The sequence below is a fragment of the Dermacentor andersoni genome, chromosome 1 (assembly GCF_023375885.2).
Source record: "Dermacentor andersoni chromosome 1, qqDerAnde1_hic_scaffold, whole genome shotgun sequence".
Taxonomy (NCBI): Eukaryota; Metazoa; Arthropoda; class Arachnida; order Ixodida; family Ixodidae; genus Dermacentor; species Dermacentor andersoni.
This window is the reverse complement of record NC_092814.1, coordinates 7,752,142-7,775,292: the sequence shown is the minus strand read 5'-3', so window position 1 is coordinate 7,775,292 and position 23,151 is coordinate 7,752,142. Positions and strand designations below refer to the sequence as shown.

The following is a 23,151-nucleotide window of genomic DNA, read 5'->3' as shown; positions in this document are numbered from 1 at the left end:
ATGGTGCCACTGCTAAATAGTGCAGCATGTCCAGAGGGAAGCCTGGCTGCAGCACACGCCTCATACACGACGTGTTTAGGCAGCACTGGCAATACGGTGTCACTACAGTGCTTCAATGCTAATCGCATTAACGTCAACCTGGGATGGTTTCTGTCAGAATTTTTATGCAATGTTGATTTCAGAGAAATAGAACTGATAATTAAGAGATTAAGTTATTAAAGCCATTTTCTAGTGAATGCCTTGTATACCGTAATGTATGGTGCCTTCAGAAAAGAAGCGACACAAGTGCAAGCTGAAATAGTCGTCTTTAATCTATGATACAGGTGAGATTATGGAACACCGTTATTATACAAACTCTCCACCGGGGAAGAGACAAGGCACAAAGGGGCAGCCCCCCCCCTCCGACGTTAAGTAGGCCGCTGCCCGGGGCGGCGAGAGTCTTTCAAAGACTAGCACGGGACCCGTAAGCGCTTTTGTACTGCCGGCGGAGAAGGGAGGGGGCTATTGCACAAGACAGGGAGCATTTTACAGTGCGGAATGCTAGGAACCGCTGCTGTGCAGAGCCGCTGCGCTGCCGTTCATCATCAGTGGTGCAGGGAAGGCCGGGGAGCCGCCGCCAGCCGCATTGTTGGAGTTGCGCAGCACCGTGTACACGTCCTCGACGCGGCTCAGCTTGTCGAAGAACGGCATCAGGTCCCGCAGCTCCGTGTCCGACATGTCATCGAACCATGAGCCCACAGGCACCTGCGAAGGCATCCTTTCAGGCCTTGCCCTTGCTACATCACTCTTTCGTGCCAGCATGTTGCATCAAGTATGTGTCACATTTGGGGTGCAGTAGTTGCTCCATGCAAACAAAATGGGAGCAGACTAAGTGCATGAACAACATAGTCGCTACAATATGACTTCCATCAGTGTCAACACGCGGGATGAGCCAACACCTCCTACATCTTGGAGGTGTCCAGGTGTTGGATGAGCCCACGGTGCTTTCTTACTTTCCAAGGTCACAATAATGCAGCAATGCATCACGGCAGTGTTTATGACTGGTTGCCAACATAACAAAGCTGGAAAGAGGCTAGTTGATGATATTATAGACAACATGTGCAGCGTGTTTATTAACAACATCTGCTGTGCAGGGAGAGCAGTACTAGTTGATAAAAACTGGCTGGACTTCTCTGCATAGAAAGCAGTGTGCATCTTATATTGCTGCAATTGATATCTTTGTTATTATTCATGTACCCTAAAGGCCATGCTTGGTATTACATGGGGCAACAAAACTGTTACAAAAAAAGTAAGTTTAACACAAACAATTGGTATACGCAACTATGACAACACTCGATCAAAATACAGACTATTGCTTGGCATACAGAATGCAAAAGTGGCAGGCCTCATAAACATTTAATAAATGCAAAGAAACTTGCCAAGTTGCGGATATCATGTTTTTACTAGTGTAGTCCCTACTGTAGTTGAAAAAATGAAATGCATATGATGTTACAATTACTTTCTTCAGTTACCAGTTACTATACTGACAAGACTTGATTCTTTGCCTCCTTACTCAATGCCCCATGTAGGGGCCCTGTAAGATATTTCACAAATAAAATAATGAAGACAAGCTGCAACACGCGATGCAGCACTGAGCACTTGAACTCTCAGTGACAGTAGAACAACCGTGGTCGCACTACACAGAAGCCTCATGGATCCACATGTTCAGACAGGCAGACTTGGGCACTCAGTATTTGCTCATTCATCTTGGGGCTACACCAGGCACTGGCTGACAAATTAAACCAACACAATATGGCTCAAAAGCGATGGGCCCTTCAAACATTGGTGGCAGGAAATTACCTACAGATTATTGTTTTTTTCAGGTTTTCATTGGCCCTACCGGGAGTACGATTTACTCGAATGTAACGCGCACATTTTTTCCCAATAAAGCGGGTCCAAAAATAGCCTGCACGTTAGCCTGTCCGTAAATGTGTTACATACGCTCTAGCCTATAGTGCTTAGATACGGAATCACTGTTTATGGTCACTGCACGGTTCGCTGGCAGCGCAGGGTGAATTTGCTCCTGTGTTCACTTTTAAAGAATATTGCCTACGACCTGCCCATTGGTACTAACATTGATATTTTTAGAAGATTAAAGCTTCCAAGTTTTAACGCTTATTTAACAGAAACTATTGTGCTTAAACATTTCTGGTACAGTCAGTTCACCATTCCATATGTTCCTGCACGTGATTTAAGACCAAAATACCGTTACTGCATTCCTCGCTCCTCAACCCGGTACGGAAAGCGCACACGTCAATACTATGTACCTGCCTGTTTTAATAGTATGCCACCTAGTGTATTCCGCATGAGAACGAAATACACCCTAAAAAAATTTTGCGGTATTTAACAGGGATAGGCAGGCATTGTCTCCGCATTGCTTCCTGCCCCATAATTATTTCATCTAGTGTTACTGTCTTAATTTCGCATTACTGTCATCTCATTTGATGTTGTAATAGTTATGTCTCTATATTCGTCTCCCTGTATTGTTAAACTTTTTCATTCTTTTGTTTAGAATTGATGTGAAAAAAAGTACCACCCACCCACCCATCCATCCAATTGAGTACGACCCTAAATCTGCGTTACCATACCATCATCAGCATGGCCGCCTCACATGCGCTTTGAGCCTAGCTGCCGTAGCTTTCTCCATGTGCTGTAGCACGTGTGCTTATACTCCGTTTCAAACATCAGGTGTAATGCTATGGAGGCTAGAAAGACTTTTTGCAGTGGCTGCGTCCGCACTTCGAAGTAGTTTGATGTACTTGATCGTAATTGTGTGAAACTGTTCTTTATAGGGGCTCAGTATTGAATGAAGAACGTTTTAATCTTTAGAAACAAAGAAACTGTAGTATATGGTTATCTAATGAGTTGCTTTAGATCAATGTGTTTTTCATTGCGTTTCTTTTCAGGTTTTCTTATTGGCAGGCCCACGTGCACGCTCGCGCGAGCATACGCCTTTGGTGTGCAGTGAGGCATGGACGGAATGCGCGGAGTGATACATTTTCATTACCGATCTTCTTGCATAGCTTCCACAGCGTTGCACGTGATGTCTGAAACGGAGTGCAGGTTAGTGCACCGCCAGTCTTCCTGGTCTTCACGTTTTCTGCATTTGCTCTATCAGCATGGAAGTGCTGACTGCAAAGACATGCTGAGTTCATCACGATGCCGCAATTAAAAGGAAAGTGATCACGTGTGCGGAGACGGACGGAAATCGGACCGCATCACGGCCTTCGGAGTTCCCGAAACTTGCGTGCGGGACTGGCACAAACAGGAGAAGCTTTCTACTCAGCCGGCTGCTACGTACAGCGTAGCCACGCGGCGCCTATCTTGAAAGCAATCTGCGACGGAGGCAAGAGTCTACGCATCTAAGCGCACCACGCTGTGTTCTCGTCCCTTCATGCGCGTTGAAGCGAGAGGCCACACAAAGGTTAATTCGCTCGCTCCTGCTACCGCACTTCCCCACTCCTGTGTTTTGATAAAGAGTTTCCGCAGTCATTGCGTTCCATGTTTTCTTGTGCGCGTGACACCATGCTTGTTAATTTAGTTAGTAAGCAAATGTTTAAAAGTTTATACGGCTGATAAAACTGCAACCCTTACTTTTCGTATAGCTGTTTACTAATTTGCTATCGCAACCGATGCTTCGCCTTTGGGGCAAAACTGCGACTTTTATATATATTGCAGCTTTAGTGTAATGAGAATAAATCATTGTTTTTCCAAGAGAAATTTGTATTCCTGTATGAAAGAATTAGGTGCGCGGTAATGTAAAGGACTTTTATTTCTTTTAGGCCGCGGCAAACAGGAGCGCATTAAAGCAGTGTTTTTTTTTTCCCTTCTTTTTGGCACGGAAAACGGGTGCGCGTTACAATCGAGTAAATACGGTACTGTCTCCAGCAACAATGAAGCATTGTGCTTTAAGAAGCAAGGCATTGAGTGCACAATCTTGCGTGCAAGGTGTTCATGCATTATACATAACGCTATTCCCTTGAGCGAGTTTTCAGTCTCGCTGCTGGTGTCTTCACAAAACGAAAGGTTAACATATTGAAAACCAATGGTTAGTGAAGATAAAAGAGTACATCCTCCTCTGCAGATGAGCTGTAGAGGAGGATGCACCGAGAGAGTCAGGCCAGCTCCTTCTATTTAGTGTATTCGTGCAACGTTAATAAGTTTGAAAGCAAATTAACATAAGAGTAATCGATTACACTTCACTAAAAGCGCAATTACTTTCCTGGGGCAACGACTGATAACTAACACGTAAAAGTCTGGCCTTATCTCGGGCCCAATATGTGTTGGTGACGACTAAAGCGATTATTGTGGTAGCAACTTTCCCACAATGGCTTCCTGATTGCCACAGCGCCGGCCAGCTAAGTATCGTCATGGTCACACTACGTGGCTAGGCCTAATGCATGCTGTTTTCATTGGAAAGCAGCGGGCAACCAATATTTATGGTATAACAGCGAGTCGACAAACCATTTTTTCACAGCAAAGTGCGAGAGGCCTGTACACTGCTGCACCACAGATGAGGGCAAGGGCAATAACCTGAGTGACAACTTTGCTCGCACTGCCATTTTACGACATCATAAAAGTGGATCATGTTATAAAAACACAATTACCCTTACATATTGTTCCATGGAGTAGGCAGTGATGCTGCTGGTATGCCAGTATAATCCAATAGGTCCAAAATATAAGTCGGCTGCTGCAGTAATAAAGCCCGAATTTCCTTGCAGCCATAATAAACATTACTAACCCTCATCACTGAAATGACTTAAAATTCAGGGCAATCAATGGGATTCATGCAACAGTCATGCATGAGCATTAGTTTTTCCATGCTGTGCCCCTTTTGCATGCTCTTGTTTTGCATGCAATGATGAGACAGACACTGAATAAAAGCATCAATGGCCAAACAATGCTGTCTGGACTTGTCCAGGAGCAAAGTGCATCTGCTGACGATCGAGTGTCAACTGCGCAGGGCCGCACCGCATTCCAGTCCACCGACTCCCTGGGTCTGCACATCCAAGCGGATGATGCATACTATGATGCGCACTTCCTCCTCTTTCCTCCAGTTGCGCTGCACCTGTGCCAAGAACACCTACAACACTGCCTGTGCTTCCCCTCTCTCGTGACGTCAGGCGCCTCTTCCCTTCCACCTGTGTCGGCCACCATTCCTCTCCCCTCTTTTGCCGAACACAAGTGGACAAGACGGGTTTTCGCTGGCATGAGCGCTCTAACACGAATGCATTAATATGAATTTCATTTACAAAAACGTCAGTTGCAACGATCATGAATGGTGAAAAGAGAGGCAATGATACCGTTCACTTTTCTAGTGGCGCAGCTTTAGCACAGTTTTCCTTATTTACAGCATGGATGTGGCAGCTTCAACAAAATATTGCACTAAGCAATTGGCGCAGCATTCCTACCGTTTGGCATACTGATCATTTTGTTTATTAGTCAAACTTGTGGGTGGGTGGGCACAGGGGTGTGTGCTTTGACTCAGGTGCAGCTTTAAAGCACAACTGTTTTGGACATGTCCAGTGCGGACGAAACACTGCAAATAAATAAATAAACCAACTTTTCAGCAGCCTCACCTCCTGTGTTCATTGTGCCAATTATCATGGGGAGGATGGAAGCTTCAATGTCGGACTGCACCAACAGCTTTTTGCTACAAAATGTTAGTTTTCAGACAGTGAAGGTTAAGCAATAGTGCATGAATGTGCCTTGTTGTGCTAGTGGTTTTAGGCAGGGGTCGAGCTGTATTGACTTATTTGTCGGCAGAAAGGAAACTTGGGTCATAAAGACTTTCCTCAAGCTTCATGAGTTTGTACAGCCATCCATTAGAAGATCCCGACCATGTTTAGGCAATGCTAGCAGACAGGCGTGATGCACAGAGCACAGGGCAGTGATCGTATCTGTGAAGTACATACATCCATGTTCTGAGAGGAGCTCCACTCTTCCGGCCATTACAGGCGGCATGCACTTGGGGGGATTTCCGTGAAAACAAAGCAGAAATGATGTGACGTCACGTGGGTTCCAACAGGAGAGGAATGTTGCTAATGGGCCTCCTTGGATAGTGTTTTACAATTTTTGGTCTTGTGAAAGGCTTTTATGTTATTAACTGGTGTTAACAAAACAGTGCCAATCGCACAGAATTATAAAGTGGTTAGAAAGAAATGCACATTACCACTGCATACCACGACAAAACTAGCATAAACACAGCAAGTATATCAAAGACAGAGTGGGACAGTATCACAGTAAATCGTAGTAATGCCTATATGCACCAACTGTCCCAGCTGTGGCGCTTTAGAAAAATAATTTCTCTAAAAAAATTATGAAAAAATTACACATATATAAGCATTACCTGCACAATTTTTTCTAAAAATATTTTGAATGGAAAAGAATTGTTTGGCCACATGAGCGTCATTTGAATTTCATGAAATGATGGAAAACGAGGCAAAAAAAAAAAAAAAAAAAAAAAAAAAAACAAATTCGCCAAAAATAGACCATTTTGTGCATTATTTCAAAATCTGTGTTTTTGCGTTGTCTAAACCTTGCTAGTTCATTACAAAACAGTTTCACAACATAACTTCATGTTTTTTTGCTCCTTAGCACCAAGATGAAAATGTGCAAATTGTAGAATTTTTTTCACAAGAGACAGTCAGGGGAGAAAACCTGGAATTACTTCTATAGAACTTTCCTTAAAACATACTATTTTCACCTATGTGCTGCTCACAGGCTCTAAAATAAAAGCCTGAATTTGCCAAGAACGCTACTGTTACGGAAGGATGAAAGAAGAGAGAGCAAGAAGAAGATTGCGAGATGTTGGCTGCTGCGTGTTGATGGTCAGCCATCTTAACTACTCTGACTCATTTTGTATATGTATATTGTAAATACACTCTTTCTATACTCCAAACATCCCTGTAACATATTGGTGAGAGGTGCGGGGCACCACGGCTGAAAACGGAGCTCCGCAGTGGATGTCGCATCACCGTTCGCACCATGAATGACGGTGAGCATGCGGGATCAACGTCGTTGCCACCTCCTATGTCGCTGTCCCCTTCGGTTGTCGTGCAACCCAAGGAGCCTGGAACTTTCTGCGAGATCGATGGCGCCAGCGTTGAAGAGTGGGTGGCCATGTACGAATGTGTGAGTTGAACCAACAGATGGGACCCTACTCTTATGCTCGCTAACCTGTTGTTCTACCTAAGGGGCACGGCAAAGGTGTGGTACGAAAATCACGAAGAGGAACTAACCAGCTGGGACCAATGCAAAGAGAAGTTGGCAGAGAAGTTGGCAGAGTTGTTTGGCCAAGCAGCCAGCCGTAAAATTGCTGCAAAGCAGGAACTCGCCTCCCGTGCCCAATCCCCCACAGAGTCCTATGTCTGGTACATCCAGGACATGCTGGCACTTTGTCGTAAAGCCGATCGCAACACGACTGAAGCTGAAAAGGTCGGGCACGTGGTTAAGGGCATTGCTGACGATGCGTTTAATCTGCTCATGTGCAAAAGCTGTTCTACAGTTGATGCTATCATTAAAGAGTGCCGACAATTAGAGCAGGCCAAAAGCCGACGCGTCTTGCAACCATTTGCCAGACTTCCCAATACTGCAGCAACGTCGACGTGTGAGGATCAACTCGCACAGCAGCATGCGTCGCCATCAGAGGACGTGGTGCGAATCGTTCGATGTGAACTGGATGCGATGGAGCCCGCAGCTTTCTGTTCGCGTGGCCTTGATGCTACCACATTTTCAATTCCCCTCGTACAAGCCATTGTTCGCCAGGAACTTGAAAACATTGGTTTACATTCTGTCTGTGCTGTCGCCAATCCCAGAGCTAACGAACGCCCTTCTACTATTTTCGCTCCACCCTGACACTTCTTTCTACGTTATCGCAACCCGATTGAGTGGCGAACTGCGGACGACCAGCCGATATGTTTCACCTGTCGTCGCATCGGTCATGTCGCCCGATACTGTCGCAACTCGTGGCCCTCAACATCTTGCACGCCGACCAACCTGAGCCATGTTAATGGAAATACCGGCAATGTTTCGCCTACCGCTGAGTCTAACAGCGGCGACAACTCTGCCAGGAACACGTTATAGAGTCGCTCACCATCGCCGCAAGGACACCAGTCTCATTCATTGCAAACGCGCTGCCCATCTTCCCGTTCGCCCCAGCCACGTCGCCTTTCGTCCCCTGTGGCTTTTGGCCGCACCCTTTCGGAAAACTAAAAAATGCAGCCCTCGGAGGTGGTGCTGCATTGCCTACTACTGCAGCAAATCCTCTGTCTGTGCCCACAAAGAGAAGTGGAATTGACGTCAAAATAGACGGCGTACCTGTCCAAGCACTTGACACTGGAGCCGGTGGCGTGCTGGTTGTTCTTGGAATGTGTACTGCGCGTTTAGGAATAGCCAGCCGCCCTACTTCTGTTCTCTTTGCTGTAATCAACAACTGCCCTCACGGCGTTATCCTTGGATTGGACTTTCTATTCCATCATTCCGCTCTCATCGACTGCGCAACCGCCGTTTTTCAGTTGGAACTGCTTCAAGTCATCAATGCCCCGAGCACCGCTCCAGCGCACTTGCGTTCGCTTCACGATGTGCGTCTGTCACCCGGGGCAGTCACATACATCGCTTTGACCGCACAGCTAGATTCCTGATGGTGAATATTTTCTTCGCCCTATCATCGACGTGCTTTTGAACCGGAACGTTGCTCTTCTGCATTGGTGACGATTACTAATAACGGCGTCGTTCTTCCGCTTCTGAATTTCAGCCTGTGCCCTCAAGTGCTTCAACCCGGCATGTTCTTGGCCAGCGTTTCTAATACTTCCGAATTTGACAGTGAAAGTCTGGATGCCGAGAGTGGTTTCTTAGCGCCAATTGCAGCTGATAGCTTCGGTTCCTTAACGGATGACTTCGTGAAGATGACTGCACCTTACCTCACCTCTGCACAGGCGACAGATACACGTCTCCTCCTCGAATCGTACCGGGACATCTTTGATTTTGGCGACAGGCCTTTAGGAAAAACATCTGTCGTTCACCATCGTATCAACACTGGAGACACGAATCCTATTCGTCGGTGTCCCTATCTTGTATCACAGGCTGAATGTAGAGTCATCCAATCAGAAGTGGACAAAATGCTCTGCAAAGGGGTGATCGAACCATCAGCCAGCCCTTGGGCTTTGCCTGTCGTCCGTGTGGAAAAAAAAAAAAAAAGATGGTACCTGGCGTCTTTGCGTCGATTATCGCCATTTAAACAAGATCACCCGAAAAGACGTCTACCCACTACCACGCATCGATGACACCTTGGACTACTTGCACAGAGCTAAATACTCTTCGTCTATCGATCTTCGATCCGGCTACTGGCAGATTTTAGTTGATGAAATGCACCGTGAGAAAACGGCCTTCATAACGCTGAATGGCTTATATCAGTTTAAAGTCATGCCCTTTGGCCTATGCAATACTCCTGCGACATTTGAATGTACGATGGACTCTCTTCTGCGAGGCTACAAATGGACCACCTGTCTCTGTTACGTTGACGACGTAAATGTTTTTTCTCCCAGGTTTGGCAGCCACCTTACCCGACTCGCTGCCATTCTTGCGATCTTCCAGAAAGCTGGCCTCCAACTGAACTCCACAAAGTGTCAATTCGGGCACTGTCAGATTACTGTGTTGGGACACCTCGTTGACACATCCAGTGTCCAACCAAATCCGGAAAAAGTTCGCGCTGTACGCAGTTTCCCTGTGCCACATTCTGCCTCTGATGTATGCTGCTTCGTCCAGCCTGTGTTCTTACTTTCGCCGTTTCGTCAAAAATTTCGCCGATGTTGCTCGGCCTTTACAGATCTTCTAAAGAAGAACATGCCGTTCTCATGGGGCCCTGAGCAAGCTCACGCATTCGCCGCTCTCATCAGGTTTCTGACCACCCTTCCCATACTTGCCCACTTTGATCCATCTCCACCGACCGAAGTCCACACTGATGCAAGCGGCCATGGCATCGGCGCTGTTCTCACTCAACAATAGGATGGTACTGAGTGCGTTATAGCTTACGCCAGCCGCCTGCTGTCACCTGCGAAGAGAAATTACTCAATCACCGAGAGGGAGTGCTTGGCTTTAATTTGGGCTGTCATCAAGTTCTGGCCATATTTGTACGGCTGCACGTTTTTGGTCGTCACAGACCACCACACACTCTGCTGGCTGTCTTCCCTTCGGGACTGGACAGGACGGCTTGGTCGCTGGGCTTTGCAGCTCCAGGAATTTTAATTTAGTGTCCATTACAAGACTGGACACCTCCACAATGACGCTGACTGCCTCTCGCGTCACCCCGTGGATCCTCCCAATCCTGTTGCGCATGATCCAGTGACCTGCGTGATGGCTTTGACTGACATGCGGGCTGAACAACAATGTGACGCATCCTTACAGTTCATCATCGCCAGAGTGCAATATGGCAGCACCGACGGCACGTGGCGCATGTTCATGCTGCATGACGGCACCCTCTATCGCCGCAATATCAACCCTGATGGCCCCGAGTTTCTCCTTGTCCTTCCTCATCATCTGCGATCAGTCGTTCTCAAACTTCACAATGCACTGACGGCGGGGCCGCCTTGGAGTTTTGCGTACATACGACTGCGTACAACGCCGGTTCTTCTGGCCGGGTCTCTACCGCTCTGTGCGTCATTATGTCGCAACTTGCGAATTGTGTCAGCACCGGAAGAAACCTCCCCTGGCACCTGTCGGAAGACTCCATCCAATTGAAGTTCCCTCTGAACCGTTCTTTCGTGTAGGCCTTGACCAGCTTGGCCCTTTTCCGATGACGACTAGAGGGAATAAGTGGATCGCCGTGGCCAACTAGTTGCACAACAGACGTTGCCGATTTTCTCCTCCACGACGTCATTCTCTACCACGGTGCGCCTCGACAGTTACAGACCGCAGCCGCTCATTCGTGTCTTGAGTTGTCGACGACCTCCTTCTCTCTTGTGCCACTGAGCACAAGCTGTCCACCGCCTACCACCCACAAACGAATGGTCTTATGAAACGTCTCAACCGAACAATCACAGAGATGCTGTCGATGTACGTCTCCAACGACCACCGCGACTGGGAAGCCACGCATACAACTCGTCCCGACATGACACCGCAGGATATTCACCCTTTTATCCTTTGTATGGTCGTGACCCCACATTGCCGTTTGACACCATCCTCCCTTCTGTGCCACGTGTTGCAACTGAGTACGCTCATGAAGTCATCGATTGCGCTCATATGGCACGCCAAGTCGCCCGATCATGTTTATTAGACTCGCAGCATATACAAAAAGAGCGTTATGACCGGTGCCATTGCAATGTTAAGTTCGCGCCTGGTGCTTGGGTGCTCCTTTGGTCACCATGTCGTCGGGTTGGCCTCTCCCAGAAGCTTCTCTCTTGCTACACAGGGCCTTATGAAGTCCTACGTCAAGTTAACGACGTAAATTACGAGATTTTGCCGCTACAGTTTGATGCATCCTCAAGTCCGACGCCTGTTGATGTCGTGCCCGTTTCGCGGCTGAAGCCATACTTCGCTCGTAATTCTTCGCCTACCATGTGCTGAGACGGCGGTTCACCACCCAGGGGTCCTGTTACGGAAGGATGAAAGAAGAGAGAGGAAGAAGATCGCGGGATGCTGGCTGCTGCATGTTTTTGGTGGTCAGCCATCTTAAGTACTCTGACTCATTTTGTATATATATTGTAAGTACACTCGTTCTATACTCCCAACATCCCCGTAACACTATTTTGGCCTATGTTTAGACGTTAGTAACATACTAAGGTGGTCCATGAAAAAATAAGCAGAGAAGGGTTATTATTAAGAATAACAGCTTTCGCCACGGAAATTTTAATCAAAGTAATTTGCGTTTTCATTCAGAAAAAAATTTTCGAAGTTGAGTGCCACCACTGCATTACTTTGTCTAGCGCTTCCGCTTCACATGATGGCATGTTGTCGGGAAATAAAAACCGGGGTGGCAGACATGGTGGTCTGTGTGGTGAGGAATAAAATCCGAGAGCACGAGGAGTTTGTAAAAATTTGAGTCTTGAAGGTATGCTTATTTAGGGTAGATCGGCACTGCGCACTTCCATGCTACTGGAAGTATACATATGCGGCCGCCTACACGTGAAGTGGTAGAGCGGGCCACAAATCACTTTCATTTTCTCAGACTACATTTATAAAAGTATTTTGTGAAAATGGTTTCCTGAGGTGTGACATCACAAAGGCATTGTGGTTCGTGTCCGAATAAAACTTTGCCGACTACTGTCTATTTGGCCCTGTTGTGCCTGGCGATCCCTAGGAACAAAGCATGCTTCACTGGCAGACGTGCAGCTGTGGAGTGCTTTTCACAATTCGTCGTTTACTCAAGGCGGCTAAATCAGCGTCACCTGAGACTGACAGATAAGCAATTATGTTTCGCATTGTTGCAAGGCGGAGACAAGCACGAATGTTGTTTAAGCAAGGCGAATGCTGAAGGCACCAGCTGATGCTAGAACATAGCGGCCGAAGCGCCCCAGCAACAACAACACTTCTTCGTCATTGTTTATCTGCACGTCCTGTTCTGCATCGCGACACTTCGCCACCGGGGTTGGAGCACCGATTCAGTGCAAGCGATTATGGCCAGGAGAAGGCACGCAAGTAGGGTTTTAAACGGGAGACATGAACAACATCTGTTCTTGGCTGTACGGACCACAGGCCTGGCTCTTCGGGAGAGATCTCGTATGTCGCATCCAAAAGCTGTCCAGGATTCGGTAGGGACCCAAATATTGTGACAGAAGTTTTTTGATAGGCCCACACGACGAGATTGTGACCACAGGAGCACGAGGGAGACAGGTAAATACTGCTCATCCCTATGGTGCATATCGTAACGGGACTTCTGGGAAGCCTGGGAATCAGTGAGGTGAGCGCAGGCAATCTGACGGGCCTGTGCTGTAATAGAAATAGCATCACGGGCATAAGCGGTGTGCGACTGTGCGACTTGTGGATGTACAGTGTCCAGGGGCAAAATGGTATCACGGCCAAACAGGAGATAAAGTGGTGAGTAACCTGTAGTGTCATGGTGAGACGAATAGTACGCGAAGGTGACATATGACAGAGCGACGTCCCAGTCCTGGTGGCCTGGAGAAATGTACATAGCTAGCACGTCGGTAAGCGTTCTGTTCAGTCGCTCTGCGAAAACATTAGTCTGTAGCTATTTGATGCTCAGTAGAACATAGGCAGAGGATATCATCAATGACCTTTGACAAGAAGTAACGTCCGTGATCTGTGAGCAGCTGATGTGGAGCAGTGTGGTGCAGGATGACGTTATGTAGGAGGAAATCCGCGACGCCAGTGGCACAACTTGTAGGCAGAGCTCCCGTAATGGCGAAGCGTGGCGTAATCTATTGCAATGGCAATCCATTTGTTGCCCTTAGTTTAGAAAGGGAAAGGGCCAAGTAGGTCGAGCCCCACGCGAAAGAGAGGCTCTGTGGGAATATCGATGCGCTGTAGAAGCCCAGCTGGAGCGATGGGAGTGGGTTTCCGGCGTTGGCACAGGTCGCAAGCAGTCCCATACCGGTGCACAGAGTGGAAGAGGTCACGCCAGAAGAAACAGTGCCGGACTCAGTCAAAGGTGTGAATAACACCTTTGACCCTTGAGATGCCCAGTGGTGGGTGCATCGTGGAGTTGTTGAAGCATGGTGCGTTGAAGGTGCCCCGGTACGGCCAGCACCACCAGGGCGCAAGTTGCTTTTGTACAGGACTCTGTCGAAATACAGAAGAGATACACGAAAGGGTCAGGAGTTGGCAAGCTTAACCGATCTATGATGGTTCGCAGAAAGGGATCACGGTGCTGTTCATTGCCAATGTTGAGGAAGTCTGAGATGGACATAATGCTGGTGTCGGATTCGAGGTCTGTGGCTTCCGGTGGGTAAACAGGGTGGCGGGACACGCAGTCGTGCCCTTATATAAACGGCCGGATTTGTACACTACAGAGAAAGTGGCAAGAGCAGTGCCCAACGCCCAAGATGCCCTGTAGGGTCGCCTTCAATGAGGAGAGCCAGCAGAGCACATGGTGGTCGGTAATTACACGGAAATGGCAACCAAAGAAGTATGGGCAAAACTTCGCTATCGCCCAAACCAGCACTGGGCACTCTCGCTCCGTGATAGAATAGCTGCGCTCGATCGTGGAAAGAAGACGGCTTGCATAAGTGACAACACACTCTTCACCATGCTGAATCTGGGTAAGTACAGCATCAATGCCGTGACCACTAGCATCTGTACGGATTACAGTGGGTGCTGAAGGGTCCAATTGGGCTGAAATTGGGGAGCTTGTCAAGAGTCTGTGAAGGTTTCGGCCTGCCACTGTCCCCATGTGAAAGCGACAACGTTCTTTAAAAGCTCGGTGAGAAGTCGCACAATTTCAGCAAAATGTTGAACAAAGCGACAAAAGTAAGAGCATAAGCCTATGAAGCTGCGAATGTCCTTAACTGAGCATGGCACAGGAAAGTCTTGCACGGCTCGAACTTTGGCCGGGTCAGGTTGAATTCCATTTGCATATACAAGGTGCCTGAAAACAGTTATTTCACGGCGACCGAAGTCACACTTGAATGAGTTGAGCTGAAGTTTCGCAGCATGAAACACAGCAAGGACAGTCTTGAAACGGTCAATGTGGGTTTCAAAGGTTTGAGCAGAAACGATTACGTTGTCGAGTTAACACAGACAGATGGTCGATTTCAAGCCTTGGAGAAGGGTGTCCATCATTCTCTCTAACGTCGCGGGGGCATTGGAAAGCCCGAAAGGCATGACTCTGAATTGAAAAAGTCCATCAGGAGTAATAAAGGCTACCTTCTCGCGATCCTTCTCATTAACAGCGATCTGCCAGTAGACCAAGCAGAGGTCAATCAGAGGTCAACCGCACCTCCACCAAAATGTTGCGAGGCAGAGACAAGCACAAATGTTTATGCAAGGCGAGTGCTGAAGGAACCAGCTGACGCTAGAACATGGCGGCTGAAGCACCCCAGCAACAACAACACTGTCATTGCCTCTTTCCTGCATGTCCTGTTCTGCATCGTGACAGTATCACCGGCTTTTCGACCGCCCAGAGCTTACAGGCGAGACGAGTGCCTGGCCGGACTAAGACTGGACCTCGCGCGGACGGTGATGCGTAAACAATGACAGCTCACTTCCAGACAACAATGTCGCGCTCCGACTACTGCAAAGGCCAGTTGACAAACTGACCGTCATGAAGAGGCCACTAAATACTGAAAGGGGCCATAGTGGAGGACTCGCATGGGAATGGTGTCGACATCAGGTTCACAGTTTGCCATGTGGTTGCCTCATATGCAGGGGCGATTGTGCAACGATGGAGGCGGGAGTGTGGCAAAAAAGGGGAACTTGGGGGGCGGGATATTGTGAACGGTTCGGCATTTGGGATTTACTATGAAGAACAACAGTGAATTCTCTCGATGGGTGAAATGGGGAAATAAACGGGATAAAAAGCGAATCTGGACTGCTGTGAGGAGAGGCTCAGACATGCAAAGGCATTAGCATGTAGTATGCTCCGAGATGGAACCATTTTTGTAAAACTTGATCATGTACATTTCTATATAATCCTTTTTTCATCTAATGAACGTCACACAAAACCTTTCTTGCTCATGGCACCTGGCAAGGCGCCATCCATGAAACCTTCGTGGCCGCACGAAACCCCGACTTCACAACAGCCTGAAGTAGCAGGAAGAATAGTAGACATCACAGAACTAGTAAAATATGTGCAATAAAGCTCCCTATCAAAAATATTCACAAAATAATTGGTCTGTTTTCACTGGTTTCCCGGTGACTGAACGTGTGTCATTCAAGTGGTGCTTCCAGTTCATGCTCATGAAAGTGATTTGTGGCCTGCTCTACCACTTTCACGCTTAGGCGGCCGCATATGTATACTTTCAGTAGCATGCAAGTGCGCAATGTTGATCTACCTTAAATAAGCTTAGCTTCAAGATTCAAATTCTTACGAACACCTGGTGATCTCAGATTTTATTCCTCACCACACAGACCACCACGTGCAACACCTCGGTTTTTATTTCCCACCAACATGCCATCATGTGAAGTGGAAGCGCGAACCAAAGTAACCCAATGATGGGACTCAAATTCAAACATGTTTTTCTCAATGAAAAGGCAAATCACTCAGATTAAAATTTCCGTGGCGAAAGTTGCCCTTTTCAATTATATCCGCTTTTCTGCTTATTTTTTCATGGACCACCTTGTGTGTAGCATCTAAACATAGGCCAAAATAATGTTTTTGCCAAATTCAGGCTCTTATTTAAGAGCCTGTGAGCAGCACATAGGCGACAATAAAATTAAAGAAGATAGTAGGTTTTACGAAAAGTTTTATAAAAGTAATTCGAGCTTTTCTCCCCTGACTGTCTTTGGGAAAAATGTTGTGAAAATGCCACAATTTGCGCACTTTCACCGCAGTGCTAAGGAGTAAAAAACATGAAGTTATTTTGTTAAACTGTTTTATAATGAAGGAACAATGTTCAGACAACACAAAAATCCAAATTTTGAAATAATGCAGAAGACGGTAGATTTCTGGCGAATCTGTTTTTACACCTGGTTTTCCATCATTTCGCAATATTCAAATAGCGCTCACATGGCCAAAATTTTTTTTACGTTCAAAATGTTTTGCGAAAATAATATGCAAGTAATGCTTATATGCGTGTAATTTTTTGAGAGAAATTATTTTTCTCAAGTGCCACGGTTGGGAAAGTTGGCTAAAATGACCCTAACATTAGTGAGAATCCATACACGAGTTCCTGCGTACAGGCTCAGACGAAAAAAGAATAAATGAAATAAAACATGGGCTTGCGCAGATGAGTTTTGTGTCTTCTCTCTTTTTTTTGCCTCAGTGCTCCCTTCAGTTGATAGTCGGCGTTCGTGTTGTCCACTTCTCTACTCTTGTGTCCTGTCTGCACGCCTCACCTCTTTTTTGCATAATGAATCCTTGCCAACTAGCTCAGCTTTCTGTCATTCTAAAACATGGAGCAGTTCTATGAAAAAAAAAATTCGGAGGACGCTTAAGCTTTGCGATAGCATTCAAAGATCCCTGCCTGCTTCTCACACTTCCCGGCCACTGCAGCATGTGTAACCAAAATGTTTACCGGGAAACGCTAGCGGCGAACGCTATGCACGATTAAGGCAGAAAGCTGGGCTAGTTGGTGTGTCATCAAAAGACTAGTGCAAATAACAGGGACAGAGAAGACGACAGCGCTCGTCCTGTCGTCTTCTCTGTCTGTGTCCCTGTTATTTGCACCAGTCTTTTGATTAATGATAGCTATGCACGAAGGCGGGCCTTCTGGTCGAAACGCGGCCTCTTGCATGGGCAGTGATGCGGCGGAGGCGAGCGCCATCTGGAAGTGTTTCAAGGAAGCGGGCATGCCGCTCTGTGGACTCTTGAGATATTTACGCGTCGGTGTGCACAAATGGCGAACGCCGTTCCGGTCTGTGCATTGTAGAAACGCTGGAAAAGGGGCCTGTTTGTTTTTCGCATAACAGAATTGTTTTCTCGTATATTCAAATTACAATCCGAGAGCTGTCATGTCTGTAGGTTGTGTGCAAGTCGTAGTTTACGATATTTCTACGTATTTTAGCTTGAGAAATTCAGTGAATTCCTTGCATTACATGAATGGCCTGGGTATGTGTAGTTCGAAAATCTTTTTGCTGATATGACATCAGACACCTGACGCCGGATTTTCTGCGACACGGGCTCCTTAACGCTATCGCTTTAAAGTTCTGTTGCATCTCTCTCCAGGTACAGGCAGCATTATTAATGCCTTGGCTTTCATACTTCTGAATAAGTGAAGGCACATTATAGATTAGTGATTGCATTAAATAATTAGTATGCCTATATGGCACGAGTCACCTATCCTGGCTGCAGGCATGCAAGTCACTTAACCCCACAAAGCGCGAAGGCCATTGCACTTCAAAGAAAATTCGAACAACTTGTTCATATTTATTTCTGGCCATGAAGAGCGTATTGTTACAAAGATAACAGTGAAATGGTCACTGATTAAAAATTAATTCGTATGGTAATTAATTAGTAATTGATTTGCTGAGCTAGCCATAACTGAAAACTCCCGTCAGCATATCAACAAAATTTAGATTGGGTTTACGGCGGCTTTCGAGTTTTAAGCACCACTATCAGCGTATCAAAAATGGTACATTGGGATTTGTGGGGTTAACTTTGGTTGTAGCCCTGACAGTGACTTGAGGAATGATGAGAATTTATTAGAGGAAATTCATAAACATCAGAAACTTTGATAGTGTTAAACCTGGTGAAAAGCGGTGCTGCTGTATGGAGGTACGGAACTAATTCGAAGTACACGTTTCTGAAGAAGAAAAAGCTTTTGTGTGCTAGTCTTCATAGTGGTGCCCCTTACAGGCATGCAATCGATGTGCGACACAAATGGTGCCTGATAAATTTGTAACTTCACCTTGCCTGGAAAGAAATGACAGCGTAAAGGTACACTCACGCGAATTTGACTTCTTGTCAATGGATTTCACAATCACTGAATGCACAGGTGTAAAACGCCTGATTGAAAATTTAAAGGTATCTACTTCCACTGGTGTTGACGTAACAAACTGATGCTGACACAAAGTTTGACTTCAGCAGAGCAATGCGACACTACAGGACAAAGCCAACTCAATTTAGGAAAAGCACTAATTAGCCCTAATCACTGAATCTTAATAAACTGCACATTAATAAGAAATGCTACGAGTGCTGCTCAATAATAGATAGTGTGTGCCAAGTTGAAGCCCATGATAGCAGTATGGATGCTTGCTCAAACTGTCTAACTTCACCTAGCGCTGCGGCGTCATCTTCATGGCAACCGCAAGGGCAATCTACTCGTGAATTCTCAATCTTATCAACTAGTTCTTACAGTGTGCATAATAAGCGCTACTCACTGCCCTCTGCAACTGACACTTGTGGCGAGACCACGCACTTGTCGAACATTCGCTTGTGCTCTCGTGATTCGTTGGCACCGTATTTTCGTCAACAATCGTCTGCTCAGTGAGGCAGAAGCGCCAACTGAACACTGTCTACTCAGTGCAGTAGGATGCACAGCGAACGTTCACAAAGTGAGATGCTTGCGCGATCTTGCACCTTTTTTGCAGATAGTGTTATTGTAACTGAAACCTGGCTCGGAGAAGAGACAATGAAATTTTGCACTCTGAATCCGGTTACGATTTTACCATTGTGATCACGCCACAGACAGAGTTTTACTTGCTGTTCGTGATATGATTACTTCTTACATGGTCACACTTGCAACTTCCCTGGAAATAGTGTGTGCGCGTAACTCAGGGACACCATGTTTTAATGCTGAATTCAAATATTTACTGAATAAAAAAAAAATAAAACAAAGGCTTTTTCGCAATGCGAAAAGGGCAATGACCTTGCAATCTTGGTCTGTGTACAAGAGCACTTCGTCCTAAAACAAAACTGTTATCGCTCTTGTAAAAGATAACTTTTTGGAAGCACACTCCCATCTCTTCTTCAAGACAACCACTGGAAATTCAGGCGTGTGGTCAGTGGCAAGATGTTGGCTGCCCTTATGCATTGTAACGCAGATGGTTAGTCAGTTCGTAATGAAAATTGATGCAAGATACTTAGTGACGCATTTGCTTTATCATTTTCACATGCCACAGCTTATGTTAACAGTTTGCTCTAAATTTGACTTCTTACCAATGGATTTTATATCCTTTGAATGGATGGGTGTTGAACACCTGATTGAAAATTTAGTAAAGTTATCTGCTTCTGTTGGTGTTGATGCTATAAATTCAAAATTTTTAAGGAGCACCAAGCTTTACTTGTCCATACTTCTTGCAACACTCTTTACGCAGTCATTGCAGGATTGTACTTTACCAAGTGACTGGAAGGAGGGGAAGGCGATTTCATTGCATAAAGCCAGTACCTCGCATGCGGCCATTCATTACAGATCTCTATCACTAACAAGCGCATCCTGCAAACTTCTTGAGCATGATATATAGTCAAACTTCGATATAATGAGCCTCGATTTAAAGAAAATCAATCTAATGAAAAATTTTTATTTCTCGATCTTAGTTCCATTGAAAACCGTGTGTATTTTTTCATGATTCCGCGACACAGTTTTGATTTAGCGAAGCTTTCAGCCATTTTAAGCATAAACTTGGAACCTGTATGGCTAGTAAATCTAGCAAAACAATCTAAATATGGTGGCCGAGGCAAAAGTTATTTCAAGCATCTGTCCGAATGAAAAGTGGCAAAAACGCCATGCGCGCACCAGGTCGCAGTCGGCAGGAAACACTGCTGCACCATTTGTCGCATTGCCAAATAACTTGTGGAGGCAGCGGGGCACATGGAAGCTTGCCGCGCTTGGAGAAACACGAGAGCTGATGATTCCTTCTGCATAAGGGGGTTGGGGAGAATCGCATGGTAACATTATTAAGCACCGGTTAGGGAGCATCTGCCCTCTTCTCCTAGTGCGTGCCCATACGCGGGTCGAAGTAATCTCTCTGCAGCAAGTGCAAAGGACCAGCCAAGATGCTTGGTGCTTTGACGCAGATTGTGTTCCCCTGCACACCTAGCATTCCTGATCGCATAATCTCAACTTTCGGAGACATGGTGCGAAGCGTTCGCTCGCGATGTAACAGAGTTCATGGTCATCGAGTGAGATCTGCTCGTGTTAGCCTGAGCGCGTGTGAAACCAATAAAACAATGAACCCTACTTCGAGCAGTCTCCTTGCTATTGCCATGTAGTAATGACAGCAAATAATACAGCAGAAAAACTGTGAATGAGGAAACTAACTTTTTGTTGGGCAAACTTGTGCCCACAAAAGCAATTTACACTCAAAGCACAGCGATAGCAATGTACACGGTTGGCAATCGTCGAAATCTGATCTGATGGCCAAGTGTGTCTGCTTTTGTACATGAGCCATCGAAGGTTCCAGAGTAGTCCTACACAATTCACGTTGTACATACAATCAGATTACACAAGCTTTGGTGACAAACAGAACCATTAATAACATTCGAGCAACTTGAGATACATGCGGGCGCGTCCCACGCTGGGCGATAACATTTGTTAGACGGTGAAACGCGCTCACCCAAAAATGATAAACAAGTCCACGTATCAATGGCCCCCTCTCAAAAAGCATCGTCCTGTCCCGATGCTACAAACATCACAGGAGATCGAAACGCATAAGGACACTTATCAAAGAAACAAAGTCCAAAGTAACAAAATAATAAAAAAAAAAAGTCAGAAGGTCAGCTACGCAATGTCCCAAAGTTTTTTACCGCTGGTAGAATGGCTTAAGTTGCACAACAAGGACTATTTCAAGTCGTGAGCCGCGCCGCTGTGATAGCGAATTGCCGTCTGGCACGACCTCATAGTCGAGTGCGCCAATGCGTCAGATGACCTTGCAGGGTCTGAAATGGTGGTGGTGACGTTAAGAACACAGTAGCAATACTGTGAAAGGCAAAACTAGACTTTATTGGGCGAACCTGTGCCCACAAAACAGGCTACACTTATAGCACAACGAAAGCAGCGAACACAGTCGGCGATCGTCGGAAATCTGATTAGCGGGTCAAGCGCGTCGGCTTTTATAGATCAGTCGTCGAATGTTCCAGATTAACTGATGGGACCCGCGTGTCTTCCACAAAGTTCTACACCATTCGTGTCACGCGATGAAATCTGATAACACAAGGTGCGGCGACAACAGACACGCGGATAGAAGCGTCGATAACTTTCCAGAAACATCGGATACATGCAGGCGCGTCCCTCGCTGTGCGATTACAGTTGTTAAGCGGCGAAACGTGGTTGCCCGATAAAGATAAGTACACGTGTCATTACCCCCCTTTTAAAAAGCATCGACCCGATGCTGCTAACAAACGAAAGTAACAAAGAAAAGCACTCGTAGCAAAGAAAACAACAAACTAAAGAAGTTCATCAGCGTCCGTAAAATGGTTTCAGACGCACCACGTGGACCACTTCAGATCGTGCGCGGCGCCGCTGTGAATGCGAAATTCCGTCTGGCACGACCTCATAGTCCAGTGCGCCAATACGTCGAATGACCTTGTAGGGTCCGAAATATCGTCGCAGTAGTTTTTCACTGAGTCCTCGTCGGCGTATCGGGGTCCACACCCAAACACGGTCGCCGGGCTGGTACTCGACGAAGCGTCGTCGGAGGTTGTAGTGTCGGCTGTCGGTCCTCTGCTGGTTCTTGATCCGCAGGCGGGCGAGCTGTCGGGCTTCTTCGGCGCGCTGGAGATAGCTAGCGACGTCAACATTCTCTTCGTCAGTTACGTGCGGCAGCATGGCGTCAAGCGTCGTCGTCGGGTTCCTGCCATAAACCAGCTTGAATGGCGTGATCTGTGTTGTTTCTTGCACCGCCGTGTTGTAAGCGAATGTTACGTACGGCAGGACGGCATCCCAGGTCTTGTGTTCGACGTCGACGTACATCGCTAGCATGTCGGCGAGGGTCTTATTCAGCCGCTCCGTAAGACCATTCGTCTGCGGGTGGTAGGCCGTGGTTCTCCTGTGCCTTGTCTGACTGTATTTCAGAATGGCTTGGGTGAGCTCCGCTGTAAAGGCCGTTCCTCTGTCGGTGATGAGGACTTCTGGGGCGCCATGTCGAAGCAGGATGTTTTCGACAAAGAATTTCGCCACTTCGGCTGCGCTACCTTTCGGCAGTGCTTTAGTTTCAGCGAAGCGGGTGAGGTAGTCTGTCGCCACGACGATCCACTTATTTCCGGTTGTTGACGTCGGAAAGGGTCCCAGCAAGTCCATCCCGATCTGCTGGAATGGTCGGCAAGGAGGCTCGATTGGCTGTAGTAATCCGGCTGGCCTTGTCGGCGGTGTCTTGCGTCGCTGACAGTCTCGGCATGTTCTGACATAACGGGCGACGTCGGCGGTCAGGCGCGGCCAATAATACTTTTCTTGTATCCTCGATAGTGTCCGGGAAAAACCGAGGTGTCCAGCGGTCGGATCGTCATGTAGGGCGTGCAATACTTCTGGACGAAGTCCTGACGGGACAACAAGAAGGTAGTTGGCGCGGACTGGTGAAAAGTTCTTCTTCACGAGGAGATTGTTTTGAAGCGTGAAGGAAGAT

At 46.8% G+C, this 23,151-nt stretch overlaps 1 protein-coding gene across 8 annotated transcripts in view; it reads right to left on the bottom strand.

Annotated features, from left to right (window-relative positions):
• Window positions 1–286: 286 nt before the first annotated feature.
• LOC126544208 (carboxy-terminal domain RNA polymerase II polypeptide A small phosphatase 1-like) overlaps window positions 287–23,151 on the bottom strand; it is a 255,492-nt gene continuing 232,627 nt past the window's right edge. For 6 of the 8 annotated variants that reach the window (XM_072286048.1, XM_072286051.1, XM_072286054.1 and 3 more), the window contains one exon: window positions 287–744. In XM_072286048.1, coding sequence (XP_072142149.1) covers window positions 541–744 — 204 coding nt within the window. In that variant the 3' untranslated portion in view covers window positions 287–540. Of the gene's footprint in view, window positions 745–20,096; window positions 20,450–23,151 lie in introns of those variants that run through there. The other 2 variants (XM_072286053.1, XM_072286050.1) reach the window with 2 other exon arrangements.